This window comes from Neoarius graeffei, chromosome 9 (genome assembly GCF_027579695.1).
Source record: "Neoarius graeffei isolate fNeoGra1 chromosome 9, fNeoGra1.pri, whole genome shotgun sequence".
Classification (NCBI taxonomy): Eukaryota; Metazoa; Chordata; class Actinopteri; order Siluriformes; family Ariidae; genus Neoarius; species Neoarius graeffei.
Genome location: NC_083577.1, coordinates 78,023,467 through 78,047,911, shown reverse-complemented (window position 1 = coordinate 78,047,911; position 24,445 = coordinate 78,023,467). Strand labels below are relative to the sequence as shown.

Here is a 24,445-nt window from a genome sequence, read left to right as displayed (position 1 = left end):
TGTGAGTGGCAAAAGTATGTGAACCTCGAGGATTAGCAGTTACTATGAAGGTGAAATTAGAGTCAGGTGTTTTCAATCAATGGGATGACAAACAGTAGTGAGTGGGCACCCTGTTTTATTTAAAAAACAGGGATCTATCAAAGTCTGATCTTCACAACACATGTTTGGAGGACCTCAGAAAAAGTCGATGAATGTTGATGCTCATCAGGCTGGAAAAGGTTACAAAACCATCTCTAAAGAGTTTGGACTCCACCAATCCACAGTCAGACAGATTGTGTACAAATGGAGGAAATTCAAGACCATTGTTACCCTCCCCAGGAGAGAACAAAGATCACTCCAAGAGCAAGGCGTGTAATAGTCAGCGAGGTCACAAAGGACCCCAGGGTAACTTCTAAGCAACTGAAGGCCTCTCTCACATTGGCTAATGTTAATGTTCATGAGTCCACCATCAGGAGAACACTGAACAACAATGGTGTGCATGGCAGGGTTACAAGGAGAAAGCAACTGCTCTCCAAAAAGAACATTGCTGCTCATCTGCAGTTTGCTAAAGATCACGTGGACAAGCCAGAAGCCTATTGGAAAAATGTTTTGTGGACAGATGAGACCAAAATAGAACTTTTTGGTTTAAATGAGAAGTGTTATGTTTGGAGAAAGGAAAACCCTGCATTCCATCATGAGAACCTTATCCCATCTGTGAAACATGGTGGTGGTAGTATCATGGTTTGGGCCTGTTTTGCTGCATCTGGGCCAGGACAGCTTGCCATCATTGATGGAACAATGAATTCTGAACTATACCAGCGAATTCTAAAGGAAAATGTCAGGACATCTGTCCATGAACTGAATCTCAAGAGAAGGTGGGTCATGCAGCAAGACAACGACCCGAAGCACACAAGTCGTTCTACCAAAGAATGGTTAAAGAAGAATAAAGTTAATGTTTTGGAATGGCCAAGTCAAAGTCCTGACCTTAATCCAATCGAAATGTTGTGGAAGGACCTGAAGCAAGCAGTTCATGTGAGGAAACCCACCAACATCCCAGAGTTGAAGCTGTTCTGTATGGAGGAATAGACTAAAATTCCTCCAAGCCGGTGTGCAGGACTGATCAACAGTTACCGGAAACGTTTAGTTGCAGTTATTGCTGCACAAGGGGGTCACACCAGATACTGAAAGCAAAGGTTCACATATTTTTGCCACTCACAGATATGTAATATTGGATCATTTTCCTCAATAAATAAATGACCAAGTCTAATATTTTTGTCTCATTTGTTTAACTGGGTTCTCTTTATCTACTTTTAGGACTTGTGTGAAAATCTGATGATGTTTTCGGTCATATTTATGCAGAAATATAGAAAATTCTAAAGGGTTCACAAACTTTCAAGCACCACTGTATGGACAGTCGAAAGTCGCACTTCAAAGTTGGCTCAGGACACCTACAGTTTTGCTATTATGGTTGAGGCTACAATTGACATGATAACTTTCGGACTGCAGTTGTCATGAACAATCTTGCACTCAAGTTTCCATTAATGAACAGTTTATAACTCCAACAAAACAGACTTCATGTTAAAACAATATTGAATTTCCTGGTTACACAGTTGCACTTTATGACTATATAGCACACAGTTATAGAAGAAAGTTATTTATAATCATGCTATCTGTTATCACCCAAATGAGGATGGGTTCCCTTTTGAGTCTGCTTCCTCTCGAGGTTTCTTCCTCATGTCGTCTGAGGGAGTTTTTCCTTGCTACCTTCACCACAGGTTTGCTCTTCAGGGATAAATTAGGGATAAAATTCACTCATGTTTAAAGTCTTTTTATTTTTCTGTAAAGCTGCTTTGCGACAATGTCTGTTGTTAAAAGTGCTATACAGATAAACTTGACCTGACTTGACTTTTCTGTGCCACCATTGCCACTGGCTTGTTGTTCAGGATCTAAATATTCTGTAAAACTGGTTTGTGACAATGTCTATTGTTAAAAGTACTACACAAATAAAATTGATTTGACATAAAAGTCATGTAAAATTGAAGCCAAACAGAAAGTCCTATTCAGAGCTGCATGGCCCCAGGGAATTGTCATAATGTCAGGCTGTTACACCAACATCCCCTGGGAAAAAAGTTGTTACTTTCTTGTCTCCGGAAATACTACTGGAGTCCCTCAGGGATCAGTTCTTAGTCCACTCTTAATAGTTGTCAGCTCTCATGGCTTCTCTTAACACAGCTATGCCAATGATGCACAAGTTTACATCTGTTCTCTTTCTCAGAAGATAAGAGACTTCCTTTCTAACAGTTCTTCCTGAAAGATAACCCACTGTCTTGGGGAGGGGAACCTGAAAAAATTGAGAAAACTGATTTGATAGATGCTTTGTGTTGCTGCTCCTTCAACTCTTTGCATGTTGTGAAAGTTGTTCTGGATAAGACTGTCTGCTAAATGGCTAAATATAAATGTTAATTAAACATCAATTCAACATTGCAGATGTTAATTCCCAACACTGGACATGTTGCTCTGTAAGTGGAAATAACCCCAATACAGGACTCGATATTTACATAAAGTAGCCAGTGGTAATTTTTTAGCTTTATAACCCAGCTGAATTTTATTTGTCAGTTTAAAGTAATCAAGCAAAACTTCACTGATTAAAAAACAAACAAAAAAACCCAACCCTATAATGCAACTATAACAAAAATGAAGCAACACTGAATTGGATTCATGAATTTTTTTTTTTTTTGCATATTATATATGCTAATTAGTTTCCATTTCCATTCGTTCAGAGTGATTTTATTAAGTTCAGTTACAGGAGATACTCTGTGGATTGCGCATTGTTGCATTCATGTCTGATTACAGTAGACCAGGTGAATAATGCTGAGTACAGAAAAATGCATCAGTCAATCACGTCTCATTTTCAGTTCTTTATCAGTGAACATGCTGAATAATGCCATACCGATAATCAATAGCATCAAGTTTATTCTCAAAACTGCTGTTGTAAAGCTTCTGATTGGGGAAAAAAATGTAACCTTGCTGTACACTGTGTGATCAATGTATAACTTTACATTCTAGAAAAAATTAGAAGCTGCATTTCTGCAAGAAAACATGAAGAAAGGTAAAAAGATGAGTGTGGCTCATGATGGATGGATGGATGGATGGATGTGTGCATCAGATGAGTTGGTCAGAGCTAGGAAATGAAGTTTGGTGGCTCTCAGAGGAAATATGATCCGGCAGGAACACTGATTCCGAAACCCCATTCATTTCAATGGGCCAAAAATGTATTGCCATCAATGGGAGAAAAAGGGATGGCCAAAAAGCAAGAAAAAGATGAGTGTGTCAGAGTTCAGCTCATGGATATGTTGGGTGAGCCGCCTTGAAGCATGCTGGCTCTCTGATGAAGCTTTCCTGAGCAGGAAGAGTTTAATTCCGAAACATTTCAATGGAGAAAAAAAAAGACATAAAAACAAGAAGAATGAGAGAACGAGTGCATCTTCTCTAAAGCTGTATACAAGCACTATTCCCAGACAGGACAAATGAGGTGACATTGGTTTGGGTTCAATATCTTGAAAACAGTTTGAGATGAAGTGTGGCATAATAGTGGTCTGAATAAAACAATAATAAAACTGAAGAAGAACAACAATGATTTTGTTAAATGATTATCTTAACATAAATAAAACATTAGTGAAACATTTTTCTCAGGTTTTCCAGCTTCTCATAGCACTAAAATGATTTGAAATGATGGTTTGAGGTCCGTTAATGCTCACATCTGCAGTTTAGCTTACATCTCAGTTCTGCTTATGATCCAGATGAGAAAAAGATTCTACCTGATTAGCTGAAGAACAAAGTCACAGTTCAGATCCTGCTTACAGTATGTGATCGTGAAGACGATGCCGCACTAGATACTTATGACTAATGCATAGATGACATTGAACTGGAGGATGTCACAACAGTCTGTCCGCAAAGTCAGTTTCTTTTTATTGGAAAGTCAGCTGGGATAGGCTCCAGCTTGCCTGCGACCCTGTAGAAGGATAAAGCGGCTAGAGATAATGAGATGAGATGAGATAAAACAAAAGGGAAAATATAGACTCAATACTGAGCCTCAGTGTCCCTAAATGCCAAAAGATCCTGCTAGTAATGCTGTAAAATGTCATGCTAGAACCTCTATAGTATCTGTAATCTCACATAATCTGAGAGATTAATTCTTCTGTGTTGAGTATACTGGGTTATTATAATGTGGCTTTTATGTGGGTTTAAATAACTGTATTCCTCTCTGTATATGACCTGAACATTTTAGATTTTATTTATTCACATTTTATGATGGTGATGATGATGATCATTTTGATGATTATTATTAATACGGTCTCTAAAGATGAATGAGTGAATGATTAGTTCATTAGCAAATGCGCAAACGGTTGCATAACTCCTCATTACAGTATTGTAGAAGTATAGATTTGGTATTATTGAATCTCCATGACAGGTACATACAGTAGTTTGGAGAGTGAAGCATCTGCTTGTCCATTTTCCTGAGAGTCAGAAGTTTCCTTAGAACTTTATGTTGTGTTTTTGGGCAGTGGCACGGAGAGCTTCTCGTTGGTATGGATGCATTTGTATTTGGCTGCTCAACTTGTGCCACTGAAGCTTCTCAGTGCTGCTGAGAGACTAAAGAGAGAGTACAACATTATATTCTGTATACACAGTCAAACAATTTGGCTACAAGAAATTGAATAGATATTTTATATTGTTGTAAATATATTATAAATTAAAGGCTGATGGTTGAAATTTGTTGTGAAGACAAATGTGAAATATATAGTATGTCTGTGTATGAATTTATTTCTGAATATAAATCAGGCTTGGGGCGGCACGGTGGTGTAGTGGTTAGCGCTGTCGCCTCACAGCAAGAAGGTCCGGGTTCAAGCCCCGTGGCCGGCGAGGGCCTTTCTGTGTGGAGTTTGCATGTTCTCCCCATGTCCGCGTGGGTTTCCTCCGGGTGCTCCGGTTTCCCCCACAGTCCAAAGACATGCAGGTTAGGTTAACTGGTGACTCTAAATTGACCGTAGGTGTGAGTGTGAATGGTTGTCTGTGTCTATGTGTCAGCCCTGTGATGACCTGGCGACTTGTCCAGGGTGTACCCCGCCTTTCGCCCGTAGTCAGCTGGGATAGGCTCCAGCTTGCCTGCGACCTTGCAGAACAGGATAAAGCGGCTAGAGATAATGAGATGAGATGAGATGAGATGAGATAATGAGATGAAATCAGGCTTGTAGTACTCAAGTCTGACTCATGCCCTAATTTTAAGGACTCGTGACTTGACTTGAGTGCTGATGACTCGGACTTGGACTCGTGCATTAACTGCATTCGGACTCGTAATTTGGAGACGAGGACTCAGATTTCTTCTTTATTTTTTGTAACATGCCATAATAATTTGGCAAAAGACATTTATATCTACAGTGGTGCTTGAAAGTTTGTGAACCCTTTAGAATTTTCTATATTTCTGCATAAATATGGCCTAAAACATCATCAGATTTTCACCCAAGTCCTAAAAGTAGATAAAGAGAACCCAGTTAAACAAATAAGACAAAAATATTATACTCGGTCATTTATTTATTGAGGAAAATGATCCAATATTACATATCTGTGAGTGGCAAAAGTATGTGAACCTTTGCTTTCAGTATCTGGTGTGACCCCCTTGTGCAGCAATAACTGCAACTAAACGTTTCCGGTAACTGTTGATCAGTCCTGCACACCGGCTTGGAGGAATTTTAGCCCATTCCTCTGTACAGAACAGCTTCAACTCTGGGATGTTGGTGGGTTTCCTCACATGAACTGCTCGCTTCAGGTCCTTCCACAACATTTCGATTGGATTAAGGTCAGGACTTTGACTTGGCCATTCCAAAACATTAACTTTGTTCTTCTTTAACCATTCTTTGGTTGAATGACTTGTGTGCTTAGGGTCCTTGTCTTGCTGCATGACCCACCTTCTCTTGAAATTCAGTTCATGGACAGATGTCTTGATGTTTTCCTTTAGAATTTTCTGGTATAATTCAGAATTCATTGTTCCATCAATAATGGCAAGCTGTCCTGGCCCAGATGCAGCAAAACAGACCATGATACTACCACCACCATCATGTTTCACAGATGGGATAAGGTTCTTATGATGGAATGCAGTGTTTTTCTTTCTCCAAACATAACGCTTCTCATTTAAACCAAAAAGTTCTATTTTGGTCTCATCCATCCACAAAACATTTTTCCAATAGCCTTCTGGCTTGTCCACATGATCTTTAGAAAACTGCAGACGAGCAGCAATGTTCTTTTTGGAGAGCAGTGGCTTTCTCCTTGCAAGCCTGCCATGCACATCATTGTTGTTCAGTGTTCTCCTTATGGTGGACTCATGAACATTAACATTAGCCAACGTGAGAGAGGCCTTCAGTTGCTTAGAAGTTACCCTGGGGTCCTTTGTGACCTCGCTGACTATTACATGCCCTGCTCTTGGAGTGATCTTTGTTGGTCAACCATTCCTGGGGAGGGTAACAATGGGCTTGAATTTCCTCCATTTGTACACAATCTGTCTGACTGTGGATTGGTGGAGTCCAAACTCTTTAGAGATGGTTTTGTAATCTTTTCCAGCCCGATGAGCATCAACAAGGCTTTTTCTGAGGTCCTCAGAAATCTCCTTTGTTCTTGCCATGATACACTTCCACAAACATGTGTTGTGAAGATCAGACTTTGATAGATCCCTGTTCTTTAAATAAAATGGGGTGCTCATTCACACCTGATTTCAATCAGTGGGATGACAAACACCTGACTCTGATTTCACCTTCAAATTAACTGCTAATCCTAGAGGTTCACATACTTTTGCCACTCACAGATATGTAATATTGGATCATTTTCCTCAATAAATAAATGACCAAGTATAATATTTTTGACTCATTTGTTTAATTGGGTTCTCTTTATCTACTTTTAGGACTTGTGTGAAAATCTGATAATGTTTTAGGTCATATTTATGCAAAAATATAGAAAATTCTAAAGGGTTCACAAACTTTCAAGCACCACTGTACATTAATTTTTATACTAATTTCATGCAAGAGAATGCACATTCACCTCTTCATACGTCATGTTCAGGAACAAATTAACGTTAATGGTGCTAAAATGCCTGGGGAGAACGCTCCTAGGATTGCCCGCTTTGCTTATACAGACTTCTCGTGCAGTGGGAAAAAAATGCACCGCTATGTCTTCCATATGTAGAAGAACTATCGAGGAGATGACGGAGACAACCTCGAACTTCAACCATCATTTGGCAAGCGTACACCCAGGGAAGTAAGTGACATGCTATGTTCATTGCTTTGTTGATAGCGGGGCTTGTTTGCTGAGCGATGAACTAGCTCGTGTTAACCTTCTTTCGTGTTATTTGCCCTGCTGATAGCGGGGCTTATGTCGGACTCAACTCGGATCAGTAATGGACTCGAGTTGGACTCGACTCAAAATTTTCTTTAATGACTTGGACTTGAACACTGGGGACTCGAGACTGGACTCGGACTCAAGGTTTAGCGACTTGACTAAAACACTGATATAAGTGTATTTTTGAAATAAGTAGCTTTTACTTATTTTTTTAACTTAAAATGAATTGTTTCCCCAAATAAGTATTTTTGATTAAAAACTTAGGAAAAGCAGTGACGAGCTCAGCCTATGGCCTGAAGGTTAGAGAAGCAGCCTTGGACCCAAAGGGTTGCCAGTTTGATTCCCGGGACTGGCAGGAAATATATCAGGGGAGTTGAGTGAATGAACAGCACTTACTTAACTCTAACTCATATATCATGGCTGAATACAGAGTTACACTGAATCCCCAACTGCTTCCTGAGTGCTGTAGCATAGCTGCACAGTACTCTGGATTTGTGTGTGTGTTCACTGCTTCAGATGGGTTAAATGCAGAAGATTTGAGTGTAAATGTGACAAATAAAGGCTGCTTCTATTTGAGACGCTGCCTCATGAAGTAGCTAGTTGAGAAAATACTAACTGCACAAAGTTTAATCACGAATACTGTCAGATTATATGCTATTTTATAATACTAATCTCTATTATTATTATTATTATTATCTCATCTCATTATCTCTAGCCGCTTTATCCTTCTACAGGGTCGCAGGCAAGCTGGAGCCTATCCCAGCTGACTACGGGCGAAAGGCGGGTACACCCTGGACAAGTCGCCAGGTCATCACAGGGCTGACACATAGACACAGACAACCATTCACACTCACATTCACACCTACGGTCAATTTAGAGTCACCAGTTAACCTAATCTGCATGTCTTTGGACTGTGGGGGAAACCAGAGCACCCGGAGGAAACCCACGTGGACACGGGGAGAACATGCAAACTCCGCACAGAAAGGCCCTCGCCGGCCCCGGGGCTCGAACCCAGGACCTTCTTGCTGTGAGGCGACAGCGCTAACCACTACACCACCGTGCCGCCTATTATTATTATTATCATCATCATCATCTAATCTCATTATCTCTAGCTGCTTTTATTATTATTATTATTCCCTAAATAGAGAAAGATAATAAATATAAAGAAAACCCCTCTATTAGCAGGTGTGTCCAAACCTTTGACTTCATTGATTGAACTGGATATGAATACATGCTTTTACAGTCTGGTGTACTTACCCATACACTCTGCTCTACTATAATCACTCTGTGTTTGTCAAGCCTTTTTCATTATTTATGTGTGGTGTTTGTGTACCAAATGCATTAAACTACATGCAGTATCCCCCTCCCTTCCTCTTACACTATGTCTCTTGGAGGAGTGTATATTTTTGTTGCACGTACAAATGTCATCAACACCTATTATTGTCTGTAAGTGAATAAGAATGTCATTGTATCGCAAAGCTGTATAAAGTGTATGTACAATGTTCTATACTTAAATTACAATTAAACTTGAACTTTAGGTAAATCAGTGTAGCGTAAGAGAGTAAAAGCTCCCTACCTCACCACCACCATCTCGCATGATCAGATTCCACTCATTATCGAGGTGAACTGTTATAACAGTGCTTTCCACCCAGGCATTATCAGTGTTCCGACTGTCATCTACATAACCCTTATAGACCTACAACACACATCAGACATCCTTCTTAATATACAGTACCTGCTTCAATCAAACTAAGCAAAATGATGCATTTTGGTACAGCATCAATTACAAAACCATGGTTTGTAAACTGTAGGTGTTAAAGAAGGCAACTGGACATGCTTGAAATCCTTGAAGATGTTTCACCTCTCATCCGAAAGGCTTCTTCAGTTCTGTCGGAGTAGGAGGGAGTTCCAGCTATTTATCCTCTAGTGGACCAAAAGCAACACTAAGGAGAATCGTTGAGGTCACATAGGTCGTTGACCCTCTCAGTCATCCTGTAGGTGTTAGGGTTAGGGTGTTAGGATGTGAATACACATCCACACCAAGAAGCTGACACTTCAATGACTCACATGATAACAGAGAGAGCCAACAACCCACAGATCACCCTAACGACCCTCTAGGCTGCTAACATCGTTCACACCAGGCCTCCAGTGACCCTAACAACCTATAGGATGACTGAGGCCCTCTCCACAAGGCAACGGATTCAGGTGAATCTAATAAAATTGTTTACTGTTTCGGCCTGGCGTCCACACGGCACCGGCGTTTTGGGTGCCCCAAAACGAAATCTTTTGAGAATGGATTCCAGAGTGAAAAAATCTGGCAACGGCGCCGTTGCGAAGTCGTCTGGATGAGTAGAACAAATTTGTTTACGATGACGTCACAACCACATGACTGTCAGTGCTTCACGCCGGATAGAAGTGTAATGAACTCGATGCGAGTTGTCAACAAATCCTATAACTTGGTTCATGAAACGCGCTTACAAAATATTTTCACTGTGAATATTTATTGTGTAATGGTGCAAAGAGAGAGAGAGAGAGAGTGAGAGAATAGCCCTTAGGGCAGAGTCTTTAGTCCAAACACTGCGGAAGCAGTACCAAACCGCGCACCGCCCGTGCGCTTTCCAAAAACAATCCCGCCAGCAAAAATAGGGAAAAAAAAGGAGCGATCTCACCTCTTCAGATGTTGGTTTAAGTCCGACAATACATTCCTCAAAAAGGGCGTAGAAGAACAAAGTAATCCATCAACGTGTAGCATTCAATTTATTCCGGACCATTAAAGAATTCTGGAGGATATCAGAATGTTGGCGTACCAGCTTCCATCTACCCCCATTCATTCCTCTTTCTGCGTCTTTCGTTTTATGCTACTGATTAATAATCAAAACTTTATGTGGCTAATGCTACAGAAGAAGGGGTTTATGCGCATGCGTCTACTTCTATTGTTCTGGTGTCTCCGATGGGACCGTCTTACAGCGCACGTAGTGGTGTGGCATGTGTAGCGTTGCCATATGAACCTGAAATTTTACTGATCTGTTGCCCATGTGGATGCGATATTTTAAAAAAAAAATCTCGTTGCCGTTGTCGTGTGGATGTAGCCTGAGAGGGTCAACGACCTATGTGACCTCAACGACTCTCCTTAGGGTTGCTTTTGGTCCACTAGAGGACAAATACCTGGAACTCCCCACTAGTCAGACGAGAGGTGAAACGTCTTCAAGGATTTCAAGCAAGTCCAGTGGCCTTCTTTAGCACCTATGGTTTACGATGACCTGGATGACTGAGAACTTTCACAGACATAAATGGTTTGTGAACCAAATTTATTTTTTACCTTCTTTCCACCTAATGTATCTTCATTTTGTAAAGGAAACAGTCAATAAAAGGTCAGTTTAATAACAAGATCAATGTTTGGTGTTTGAATGCAGTTATGTGTGCACATAAAAATGATATACTGTAGATCAGAGGTGACAAATATACACCTATGAAAAGGCTGTAATCCAGCCTACTAAATCACTTCATGATCCTAAATGTTCTAAATTAAAATTGTTTTCTGAAAATCTCTGTTATTCCATTAGGGGGTGAAACAGCACAAAAAAGTCAGGGCCATAAACTCAGATTGGTTGAATATGTGTAGTTCTTCATTAGCAAGCTAAAAAAAAAAAATATTATATATATATATATATATATATATATATATATATATATATATATATATATATAATGTCTGTTTCCAAAATAACTCGCTTAGAGGTTTTTTTTTGGACTATTTGTTTACATTAAAAGACAGATGTGGCAGCGGGGGCGTGGTCAAGCGTCGGTCTGTGGCCGGAGGGCGGAGTCAGGGAAGGTAAGTGGCAGAATCACTGCACCTGATGTTAATTAATGTGTGTTTGTGTGTCTTCCCCAGTGACCGCGCCGTATTTAAGGAGCGAGCGAGAGCAGAGGAGAGCTCTCTCCCGATCCAGACACCAGATGTGTGTGCATGCGCAAGTGTCTGTATATTAGTCTGAAAAGACCACTGAAAAGTGTATAAAATAAAAAAGGATTTCAAACTTAGTTCTGTCTTCTGTGCTCCGCCCACTCTTACGAACTGCCACAGTGGTGCGGAAACCCAGGATCTGGAGCACAGAAGCAGAACAGCCCCATGAAGTCCTCCCCTTTCGCTGACCTGGTCCACGCCCTCGCCACGGCCCAGCAGAGCCAGCACCAGGCGCTAGTCGCCCTCCGGAAGGAGCAGGAGCAACGGTTCGAGGCCCTGGTGTTGGCTCAGCAGGAAGATCGACAGGCGTTCCGGCACCTCCTCGCGTCGGCAGGGTCCACCAACTCCACCACCGCGGGCCGTTCCCACCTCACCCCAACGAAGATAAGCCCGCAGGACAACCCCGAGGCCTTCCTCACGCTCTTTGAGCAGGTAGCAGAGACCTCGGGATGGCCAGTGGAACAGCACGCGGCACGCCTCCTCCCCCTGCTAACGGGTGAGGCGCAGCTGGCCGCGCTACAGCTCCCTGCCAACCGCCGGCTGGCCTACGCGGACCTTCACTGGGCCGTCCTCCAGCGTGTGGGGCGCACCCCTGAGCAACAACGACAGCGCTTCCGCGCTTTGCGCTTGGAGGAAGTCGGCCGGCCGTTCGCGTTTGGCCAGCAACTCTGGGACGCCTGCTGGCGGTGGTTGAGGGCTGACAACCGTGACGCCGAGGGAATCATCGATCAGGTGGTACTGGAGCAGTTCATCGCTCGCTTACCAGCAGGAACCGCAGAGTGGGTCCAGTGCCACCACCCGGCATCGCTGGATCAGGCAATCGAGCTGGCGGAGGACCATTTGGCGGTTGTCCCAATGGCAGGACAGAACTAAGTTTGAAATCCTTTTTTATTTTATACACTTTTCAGTGGTCTTTTCAGACTAACGTACAGACACTTGCGCACGCACACACATCTGGTGTCTGGATCGGGAGAGAGCTCTCCTCTGCTCTCGCTCGCTCCTTAAATAGGGCGCGGTCACTGGGGAAGACACACAAACACACATTAATTAACATCAGGTGCAGTGATTCTGCCACTTACCTTCCCTGACTCCGCTCTCAGGCCACAGACCGACGCTTGACCACGCCCCCGCTGCCACAACAGATAATCCCAATATCCATTATCCTCTCACTGGCCACTTTATTAGGAACACCCATCCACCTGCTGTTTCATGCAGTTATCTAATCAGCCAATCCCTTGAGAGCAGCACAGTGCATCAAATCATGCAGATAAAAATCAAGAGCTTCAGCTAATGTTCAATTCGAACATCAGAATGGGAAAAACTGATCTCAAAGTGTGACTTTCTTTCACTAAGGCATAGGTGTTGGTTTGAGCCAGATGGACTGGTTTGAGTATTTCAGAAACGTCTGATCTCCTGGGGTTTTCACACACAGCAGTCTCTCGAGTTTATACAGAATGGTGCGAAAAACAAAAAACACAGAGTGAGCGACAGTTCTGTAGGTGGAAACAAATGCCTTGTTGATAAGAGAGGTCAGAGGAAAATGGACAAATTGGTTCGAGCATTTTTGCCAGGAAGGATATAGTAACTCATAGCAATTCTTTACAACCGTGGTGAGCAGAAAAGCATCTCAGCATGCAACAGCAGAAGACCACATTGAGTTCCACTCCTGTAGCCAAGAACTGGAATCTTAGTATCAAGAACAAGTTCCTATTAAAGTGGCCAGCAAGTGTATATAGTAAAAGCATAATTTGGTAATGAATTGTAATCAATAACTTTGATAGGTGATGTAAATGTTTAATCCATTTGTACATTGAGCATGTACCTTTCAGGTAAATGTTTATAAATGAACACATTGGACACCAAATTTGTATGTTTTCTGACCCACTCGACACTGGACTATGCATAATGTGGCCCGTTACCTAAAATGGGTTTGACACCCCAATATGGATCATGTACACACATGTTCAAGGCATATAAGTACTGTATAAGGTCAGGGCTGGATTAGAACACTGACTTGTGTATTTACATACAGTTTACACCCAGTGTTTCTGGGATCTTCTCTGGATTCATCTTGACCAGAGTAAAGTGCTTACTAAAGATGAAAGAATGAAGGCATATTTCACATTGACTATTTCCTGTTGAATTGGGTATCTGTAATTAATTTGGCATCCAATGCATCCTCAAATCATGGTGGCCCAACATCCATCCATCCTTCCATTATCCGTAACCACTTATCCTGTGCAGGCAAGCTGGAGCCTATCCCAGCTGACTATGAGTGAGAGGCACGACACACAGTGGTGTAGTGGTTAGCACTGTTGCCTCACAGCAAGAAGGTTCTGGGTTCGAGCCCAGTGGCTGGCGGGGGCCTTTCTGTTTGGAATTTGCATGTTCTCCCTGTGTCTGCATGGGTTTCCTCCAGGTGCTCTGGTTTCCCCTGCAGTCCAAAGGTTAGGCTAATTGGTGTCTCTAAATTGGCTGTAGGTGTGAATGTGAGTGTGAATGGTTGTTTGTCTCTATGCGTCAGCCCTGCGATGATTAGGCGACTTGTCCAGGGTGTACCCCGCCTCTCGCCCATAGTCAGCTGGGATAGGCTCCAACTTGCCTGCGACCCTGCACAGGATAAGCGGTTACAGATAATGGATGGATGGATGGTGATTTCTGTGGTTGTTGGTGCCACATGAATTGGTTTGAGTATTTCAGAAACTGTTGATCTCCTGGGATTTTCACATGCAACAGTCTCAAGAGAGAATGGTGAAAATTTATGCATTGTGCTGCTGCCACATGACTCATTACATAACTGCATAAATGTGCAGGTGGACGGGTGTCCCTATTAAAGCAGATGGTGAGTGTATATCATGTATATGGTGATTCCTCACCCACATTATTACAGGCTATATTTGTGCAGGGTCTTTACCAGACAAGTCGAGCAAGTCTGTATTTGGTCTGATTTGTATTGATTGCTTGTGGTGTATACAATACATTAAACGTAGTACAGTATTTATGTAACGCTCACCTCAGTGTGGCTTTTTGATTTTATTTTGGCTTTAATGTGCTGGGATAATTTCTTTCCTAGTGCTCTTTCCAGTCTCTCAGGTAAGAGCTTGCCAGGCTGGACAGGGCCCTAGAAGAGAGCACACACAGAATTTTAGTGTTTACACACCAAAACCTACAGGAGCGATTATACAACCCCAATTCCATAAATTTGGGACACTGTGTAAAACATAAATAAAAAACAGAATATAATGATTCGCAAATCTTGGAAACCCTATATTTCATTGAAAATAGTATAAAGACAACATATCAGATGTTGAAACTGAGAAATGTTATTATTTTTTGAAAAATATATACTCATTTTGAATTTGATGTCAGCAACACATTGCAGAAAAGTTGGGACAGCGGCAACAAAAGACTGAAAAAGTTGTGTAATGCTAAAAAAAAAAAAAACTAATTTGGTTAATTGGCAACAGGTCAGTAACATGACTGGGTATAAAAAGAGCATCCCAGAGAGGCGGAGTCTCTCAGAAGTAAAGCTGGGGAGGGGTTCACCGCTCTGTGAAAGACAAACAGTGCAACAATTTAATAACAAGGTTCCTCAATGTAAAATTGCAAAGAATTTAGGGATCACAGCATCTGTGGTCCATAATATCATTAAAAGATTCAGAGAATCTGGAGAAATCTCTGTTTGCAAGAGACAAGGCTGAAAACTGACATCGGTTGCCTGTGATCTTCAGGCCCTCAGGAAACACTGCATTAAAAGCAGACATGTGTCTGTAGTGGAAATCACTGTATGGGCTCAGGAACACTTCAGAAAACCATAGTCTGTGAAAACACTTCATTACTGCATCCACAAATGCAAGTTAAAACCAGATATAAAAAATATCCAGAAACACCGCCACCTTCTCTTTTACGATGGACTGAGGCAAAGTGGAAAATTGTCCTGAGGTATGATGAATCAAAAGTAGAAATTCTTTTTAGAAATCATGGACACCACATCCTCCAGGCTCAAGAGGAGAGGGACCATCCGGCTTATTGTCAGTGCACAGTTCAAAAGCCAGCATCTGTGATGGTATGAGGGTGCATTAGTGCATATGCCATGGGCAGCTTGTACATCTGGGAAGGCATCATTAATACTGAATGATATATATACACATTTTGGAGCAATATGCTGCCATCCAGACAAAATCTTTTTCAAGAAAGGTCTTCCTTCTTTCAGCAAGATAATGCCAAACCACTTTCTGCACAGATTAAAACTCCATGGCTCCGTCGTAAAAGAGTCTGGGTGCTAAACTGGCCTGCCTGTAGTCCAGACCTGTTTCCCATTTAAAACATTTGGCGCATTATGAAGCGTAAAATATCACAAAGGATACCCCAAAGTGTTGAGCAACTGAAACTGTATATCAGGCAAAAACAGGACATTTCTCTTTCAAAACTATAGCAATTGGTGATGCAACACAGTGGTAAACGTGCCCCTGTTCCAACATTTTTGAAACATGTTACTGACATCAAATTCAAAATGAGCATATATTTTTCAAAAAAAACCAAGAACATTTCTCAGTTTCAACATTTGATATGTTGTCTTTTTACTATTTTCAGTGAAATATAGGGCTTCCATGATTTGCAAATCTTCATATTCTGTTTATTTCCACTTTCCACAGTGTCCCAACTTTTTTTTGGAATTGGGGCTGTGATTGAAAATGGCCTGAAAAATAAGTCAATAAACATAAAGGTAGGCATTCTCATGAATTTATATAATATACAGTTACTCCACTATGAAATTATAGAAATTGCAAATTGTTACATAAACAAACGGACTTGCAGATTATAGCAGAATCCAGATCTTACATTCCTATATTCTAATAGTTCATATTCAGTCAATGATAAATTGCTTTGCAATTAAATCTGGTTTGTTAAGTGAGGTACCATGGCCCTCCAAGACTAGATTGTAATTTCTCACCCCAGGTAATGTCCAGCACCCTGCTGTCTCATCCCACACAGCCAAAAACTCCAGTTGTGAGCCCTCATTTCTACAGAAAGCAAAATAACATGCACTACAGTACAATACTCCAAACTTCAACACATACACAGGAAATTTGCCTGAGTAAAATTTACTCAAATTGAAGAAAATTTTACTCTACGCCAGATAATATTTGGTCCCTCTCTAAAAAGAGTATAAGTTACTCTTTTGATAGAGCTGTTTTTTCAGAGTCAATTCTCCTCAAGTCAGTGTTAATATTTACCTCACCCGCGACAGAGTAAGCACGGCAAGGTATTATAATCAGTGGGGTTTGTTTGTTTGTGTGTCTGTCTGCTAACAATCTAGCGTCTAGACAGTTGCACCAATTGACTTCAAATTTTCAGAGTAGGTGGGCAATGGTCTGTAGATTATCTGATTCAATTTTGGGGGTAATCGGGTGAAGGTCAAGGTCACTGGAAAGATCAACTTTTTGGTCAAAATAACATTTTCCATTATAACTCAAAAACAGTTGCTGATAGACAGATGTTTACTATTATGAGCATATAGGAACTCACATATGGCCTTTCATTTGGCACCATGATCTTTGACCTTGAGTGACCTTGAAAGATCAAACTCAAGGTCATGGATTTTCAGAGGGCTGTAACTTGAAAATGGTTGATGGTAGACAGAGATTTACCATTATCAACTTATAGGGAGTGCCATATGGGCTTTCATTTGGCACCATGATCTTTGACCTTGAGTGACCTTGAAAGGTCAAACTGAAGGTCATGGGTTTTCAAAGGACTATAACTTTAAAATGGTTCATGATAGCCAGATGTTTACCATTATCAATATATAAGAAGTCCCATATGAGCTTTCAGTTGCTGCCATGACTTTTGACCTTGAAATGTCAAACTCAAGGTCATGGATTTTCACAGGACTATAACCTGACAGCTGATGATTGAGAAATATATCATCATCAACATATAGGTATAAAATAAGTGCTGCCGGGTGAGGTTTGTTTTGCCTGGCAACACTTGTTTACTCTTTGTGGTGGTATTTGACTCTTTTCAGTGTGTCTTGAAATTAATTCTTATACTATTTTACTCAGTTCAGAGCAACAACCAATGCTGTTACTCTATTACACAATTACTCTGTAATTTTGCTCCCACTCCAACTCTAAATTTTACTCTCTAAACTCCAAATGGAGCAAAATTAACTACTTTTTTGAGGAAAATACTTTTAACTCTGGGGCAGCACGGTGGTGTAGTGGTTAGCGCTGTCGCCTCACAGCAAGAAGGTCCGGGTTCGAGCCCTGTGGCCGGCAAGGGCCTTTCTGTGCAGAGTTTGCATGTTCTCCCCGTGTCCGCGTGGGTTTCCTCCAGGTGCTCCGGTTTCCCCCACAGTCCAAAGACACGCAGGTTAGGTTAACTGGTGACTCTAAATTGACCGTAGGTGTGAATGTGAATGGTTGTCTGTGTCTATGTGTCAGCCCTGTGATGACCTGGTGACTTGTCCAGAGTGTACCCCGCCTTTCACCCGTAGTCAGCTGGGATAGGCTCCAGCTCGCCTGCGACCCTGTAGAACAAGATAAAGCGGCTAGAGATAATGAGATGAAATGAGAGACTTTTAACTCTGGAAAAATTGCTCAGTCACCTTTGAGAACTAACACTGGTCATAATCTTATCATCGTCAAAATTTGGGACACCAATCCAGTGAGCGGTGGTTCTGGGGGCAAATGCCTTGTTGATGAGAGGTCAAAAGAGGAAGGCTAGCCTGGTTTGAACTGACAGGAAAGGTATGCTAACTGAAAGAACCACTCCTTGCAACCATAACAAACAGAAAAGCATTTCAGAATGCATAAAACTCCTGAATAACTGCTGCTCCCTGGATGTTTTTTTTTTTATTTCCATCACCATTCTGTGTCAAGTCTAGAGACTATTATACATGAAAATCCCAGACAACTGGCAATTTCTGAAGTACTCGCACCAGCTTCAACGAACAGTAAAGTGTTACTGAGTGTTAATGCCTCATGTTTACCTTGTGATAACTGGATCTATAATATTGTTCGGGCCAAGACTTTTAAGAGCTCCTTTTCCCTTTAATCCTGTCCGTCCGTTAGGGTTCCTGGAAATTCATTTAGAAAATTTTTTGTTAGATTAAATTAACAACACAGAGGCAAATTAACAGATAAAACTAAGTTTAATAGACTTAAATGTTGACATATTTTGAAGTTAATTTAGCTTAGGAAGAATGTCTCACCTGTATGTGTCAATGGTTAAAATGTCCGAGCTGTTGAGAGCATTAAAAGCATTTTTAAAAACATTGAAAAGGTTTGCCAAGATGAAATATAAAAGACAATACAAGAGCAATCAACAGTTTATTTCAGGCTTGAACATGGAGGATGTGCAGTCAAGACTTACTCTTGCATATTCTCTTGACTGTAAATTGAAGGAGCATAAATGGAGAAGTCCACCTGTAACGGAAAAGTTTTTATGATGACTACAAGCGCATACATACCCCTGCACAAATACACACAGTAAGTAAATAATATGGTCAAATAAACACTATTAAATATGCTTAGTGATGTCCTCATGGAGCTGAATTTATGCTCAGGCACCTCCCAGGGTACTTTCTCCTCAGGAACAGGGAAGCGTTTAACAGTGCTGCCAGGGTAATAAAGCTGGCGGGCATAGACGTGATGAGTTTTCTTCCATTCTGCTTCCTGCTCAGTTGATTCTGAAGGGTCAGTGTTAGTGCTCATAATGACACCAGCTGAAAGGGAAAGGATGGGAAGCTTTACAAATCTGATCTGCTTCCTTCATGACACTCAAGTGCTATTCAAACTAAATCAGACATAAAGAGAATGTAGATTGTCAAAAGAAAATGTGGCTTTTGTGTATTTTCAAAGAAGAATGTGATTAGTAAGGAGTATAAAAGTACAAAGCCTTTTCAAAGAGAAGAAAAGCAACAATCTTACCCATTATCGGAGCATCATGTTTGGATTGGTAACCCTGAGATTTAAGTGTGTCCATGATCCACTGTAGTGCTTTAGCTGACTGACAAACCTATCAGAAAAAAAAAAACGGACAGCTTCTTACACATCCACATACACTATACAGCCAAAGGTTTGCAGACGCCTGACGATCACGACCATATGTGCTTTTTGAATGTCCCATTCCAAAACCATGTGCATTAAAAGTAAGTTAGACCCCTTGTTCCTGTTTTAATAACCTCCACTCTTCTGGGAAGGTTTTCCATTAGATTTTTGTGGCTGAAGGGAATTTGATCATTCAGCAACAAAAGCATGATGATGTTGAATAAGGAAGCCTGGAGTGCAATCAGTGTACCAGTTCATCCCAAAAGTGTTCACAGTTGGGTTGAGGTCAGGATTCTGCACGGGATATTCAGATTTTTCCATTCCAAACTTGACAAACCATGTCTTCATGGATCATGCTTTGTGCACAGGGGCATTGTCATGCCGTAACGTGCTTAGGCCTCTTAGTTCCAGTGGAGGGAAATTGTAATGCTATAGCATACAAAGACATCCCATACAATTGGATGTATGCTTTCAACTTTGTGGTTTCAATTTTATGAAGGCCCATATATGAGTGTGATGATCAGGTGTACACAAATGTTTGGCCATATGGTGTATTTCTATAGAATTTTGAATGAACCCCTTACTGGTTTTCAAATTAAAGTTTCCAAAGTACTACAACAGAAAAAGCATTTGATTTGTTTACACTATGCCTCAGTTTATAATCTGGTTGCTAGTGATTAGAAACAAGCAAAAACACTGATAGAGTTTAATGATACTTGACAATGTTATCAAGTCCAGATCTGGATATTCTTTCTCGAATGCAACTGATTTAATCCACTAATGGTCAATTTCTGAAATAAAACTGATTTCAGACCTGATCCTCCAACCAGTCCAGTCTTTTTGCCATAGATACAAAACCCCATTCTCGTTCTTGCTCTATTATTTCAGACATGGTTCCAACTCTGAAAGAGAATATGGCAATTTATATTAGACTAAAAAGCATTACCAAGTAAAACTGCTTTCAAAACTCACAGGGCTTACAGAGGTTCATCATAAATTAGCTTGTTTTTCCATATAGTTATATTCATGGCAAATGGCATACATGGCAGGGCGGCACGGTGGTGTAGTGGTTAGCGCTGTCGCCTCACAGCAAGAAGGTTCTGGGTTTCAAGCCCAGCGCCTGACAGGGGCCTTTCTGTGTGGAGTTTGCATGTTCTCCCCGTGTCTGCGTGGGTTTCCTCCGGGTGCTCCGGTTTCCCCCACAGTCCAAAGACATGTGCTTAGGTTAAAAGCCTTGTCCCACAATAACTATAAATAAATCGGTCCCCTGCAGTTTATGTGGTTGGTGGTTTCACCAGACTGATAATGATACCTACAGCCCAGGCCTGGATTTATCCATATCGGTGAGATTGCTTCTGGAGCCATTTTTTTAGGCCTGGACCTGATCCGATAAAACATCTGACCAGTCAGGTCATTGTTTACATGTGACGTTGTCTGAGCACATGCTATTTTTCCTGGGACTCTTTGTACATCCTTGTTGCATCGTGAAGTCACGGAATACAGATTCACGGAAGATAAAAACTATATTTTCCAAAGTACGGCTCTTTTATTCACGGATATGTGATTTTCCATGAAATAATCAATAGTAAATTAATAAAGTAAACATATAAATGCAAGTAAGATGTTTTAATTATGAACTTTGCCAGTCCAAATTTTTTATCCATGATGCATCATCTGTATGAAATCACCATGAATCATGCATCATCTGTATGAAATAACCAATCTGTAATGTCCACGTGGGTTTCCTCTGGGTGCTCCGGTTTTCCCCACGGTCCAAAGACATGCAGGTTAGGTTAACTGGTGACTCTAAATTGACCGTAGGTGTGAATGTGAGTATGAATGGTTGTCTGTGTCTATGTGTCAGCCCTGTGATGACCTGGCGACTTGTCCAGGGTGTACCCCGCCTTTCGCCCTTAGTCAGCTGGGATAGGCTCCAGCTTGCCTGCGACCCTGTAGAACAGGATAAAGCGGCTAGAGATAATGAGATGAGATGAGATGAGATGAGATGAGATGAGATGAGATGAGATGAGATGAGATGAGATGAGAGAAAAATGGAGGATGTGAATGAAACTGGAAAGACTGACTACAGAAACGGAAAGTGAGAAGAAAAGACGTTATGTCGCGAAGGAAAGGAAACGCAGGACCAAACTAATAAATATCGGTGCTCAGCGAGCACCTCGGTGAGATCAGCTGTTCGTTTAACGACAGAATGATGTAACTGTCAGTGCACGGTCAAGGCAAACCTGTCGATGGCAGTAATGCAACACTGTGGATGCCAGCTGCCGTAAAACCCAAAAGAAGAAGGTAAACCTGCACATGCGCACACATGGACTTCCTCTGTCTGCTTGACTGCATGAAGCGAGCGATTTCATGCACATTATTTGCTTTAATCTCCTCAAATTAAATAACTTCCCAGCCATAGAATGACCTGGGTTTTTTTTAGATATTACAAAAATAAACATATATCACAATGTCCAAATTTCAGAGGGAACTAAATTTCGCATATTTTATGAAATCGAAAGGCCGTCTACTTTTAAGTATTAACATAATAACTCAAGTATCAATAACATTTATTGTTCTCTGGACTTATGATTCCCCCCATTACTTATGTATTAAATTGCTTGTGAAATAAATATAACTGTAGTAAAGAACTGTCTTGTAAATATCCAGACCTCAGTTGAAACCACAGCCCTATAATGTATATACAGTACAGTGTGTGTATATTATATTATTAGATTATTCACTGTTGGTTCAATAAATGGGTGAAAGTAAGGTTTTACTCTGAATCATATAAAAGGAACAATGCTGAAAGTCATAGTAAAGAAAAGTGTGATGAGTAACAGGCTTTACTTTGCTGCAGTGTCTTCCATGCGGTACTCCATACTCTGGAAATTGTCCTGCTTTACAGATGCCAGATAGTTTTCCTTCATAAACGACTCCCATGACATGAGCTCCTCTTCTTCACTCTTATCCAGCTCCTGTCCTGTAAACAACACACGACCATTTAGCTTTATTACTGAAGTCCATTTGAATTCCAGCATCTTTGTCCATTTTGTGTCTGTGTATACCATTATAAACATTGCAACACCATCATAATATGGAGGTAACAGCTTTGAGTTCAGAAAAAATAAACAAAACAGGTTAGCTGGCTTTAGATTTTCTCTTTTCATCATTATTTATAAGTATTTAATAGTTTAATAAGTGCTCACTGAAGATCTTATGTTCCTGAGCAGGACGTCGCAGGAGCACACGTCTGATGAAGAGGTAAATGTGGCTGAAGAGGATGAAGGGTGGAGGTAGAGAGGGGCGGCAGTGGTACTCCTTTATCAGCTCATAACGTTGAAACTTCCAGATAATATCTGTATTGCCTTGTACCTCCTCAAATGTGTAGCTGTGGAGCAGAGCAGAGCAATTTTTAAAAGTACAGACACTCAGGTATTTCTCCTAAATAAATAAATAAATAAAAACTTTAATTTGGTGTCTCTGAGTCACAGTTTAATATAAAAGTCGATATCATATTTTTCTTTAGAATTACTTTTTTTCTAAATAAAACAATTGTTTTATTACTTTTACACAACAGCAATTGTATGGCATTAATTAGATAAAACAATGAATCATTACCACTTTGAAAATGAAACGATGAAGAGAAATCATTCGAAAGAAAAACAGAAGCTGAGAACAGAACCTGCGATGTTTTGAGTCATGTTGAGCTGTTTTTTGGGATATGTGAAGTTTCAAAACCCCTTCCTATCTGTATGTGTATTTAGTATAAGTACGGAGGTGAGTCTAAAAAATTGTGTGTGCTGATTGGTCGAGAGATTAGGATGATTTTTCAATAATCACCTCGAGTGACTCGGCAAAATGGTGGCCAAGTGCTTTGTCACCGTGAGTGAGGAAGAATTACAAATTAAGAAAGAGAATGCTGTACGGTACCTAAAAGGACTAAAGATGCTATGAAGTTTGGTCTAAAACTATTTAAAGGTAAGGTGGAATTGTGATTTATTTTATCGATTTCAAAACAAAGTATTTTATGTGACTCGGCGTCGATAAGTGATACAAGTCTGCACACATTACATTTGCATCCTGCTTTTGAAGTTTGAAATGAATTACTTTTTAAGACAATTTTTTTAAATAATCACCTGTGTATTTATACTAAAACAATTATCCACCTCAGACTCAGTGAATATCGCTGAATAATAACCCCGACTTCATCTCATCTCATTATCTCTAGCCGCTTTATCCTGTCCTACAGGGTCGCAGGCAAGCTGGAGCCTATCCCAGCTGACTACGGGCGAGAGGCGGGGTACACCCTGGACAAGTCGCCAGGTCGTCACAGGGCTGACACATAGACACAGACAACCATTCACACTCACATTCACACCTACGGTCAATTTAGAGTCACCAGTTAACCTAACCTGCATGTCTTTGGACCGTGGGGGAAACCGGAGCACCCGGAGGAAACCCACGTGGACACGGGGAGAACATGCAAACTCCACACAGAAAGGCCCTCGCCAGCCACGGGGCTCGAACCCGGACCTTCTTGCTGTGAGGCAATAGCGCTAACCACTACACCACCGTGCCCCCCCCCCCCCCCCCCCGACTTCATCTCGCTTATTATTCACCGATATTCACTTCACCTTCAGCGAATAATTGTCAAATGTAAGTGACTTAGTTGTTATGTGAAAACCAGTCTGCTTTAAATTAAAGCTTGTAGCTTGTACTGTTCATGGCAATATTATGGAGTAATACAACCCCAATTCTAAAAAAGTTGGGACAAAGTACAAATTGTAAATAAAAACGGAATGCAATAATTTCCAAATCTCAAAAACTGATATTGTATTCACAATAGAACATAGACAACATATCAAATGTCGAAAGTGAGACATTTTGAAATCTCATGCCAAATATTGGCTCATTTGAAATTTCATGACAGCAACACATCTCAAAAAAGTTGGGACAGGGGCAATAAGAGGCTGGAAAAGTTAAAGGTACAAAAAAGGAACAGCTGGAGGACCAAATTGCAACTCATTAGGTCAATTGGCAATAGGTCATTAACATG

The 24,445-nt window shown here is 41.0% G+C and overlaps 1 protein-coding gene across 1 annotated transcript in view; it reads right to left on the bottom strand.

Moving 5' to 3' along the window:
• Positions 1-4,515: 4,515 nt before the first annotated feature.
• Positions 4,516-24,445, bottom strand: part of trpm2 (transient receptor potential cation channel, subfamily M, member 2) — a 79,808-nt gene continuing 59,878 nt past the window's right edge. The window contains exons 23-34 of the mRNA XM_060930587.1: positions 22,596-22,777; positions 22,237-22,369; positions 20,201-20,288; positions 19,267-19,354; positions 18,907-19,061; positions 18,710-18,762; positions 18,549-18,578; positions 18,327-18,413; positions 16,287-16,356; positions 14,346-14,453; positions 8,942-9,061; positions 4,516-4,632 (exon numbers count right to left, since the gene is read on the bottom strand). Of these exons, the coding sequence (XP_060786570.1) occupies positions 4,516-4,632; positions 8,942-9,061; positions 14,346-14,453; positions 16,287-16,356; positions 18,327-18,413; positions 18,549-18,578; positions 18,710-18,762; positions 18,907-19,061; positions 19,267-19,354; positions 20,201-20,288; positions 22,237-22,369; positions 22,596-22,777 (1,231 nt within the window). The remainder of the gene's footprint in view (positions 4,633-8,941; positions 9,062-14,345; positions 14,454-16,286; positions 16,357-18,326; positions 18,414-18,548; positions 18,579-18,709; positions 18,763-18,906; positions 19,062-19,266; positions 19,355-20,200; positions 20,289-22,236; positions 22,370-22,595; positions 22,778-24,445) is intronic.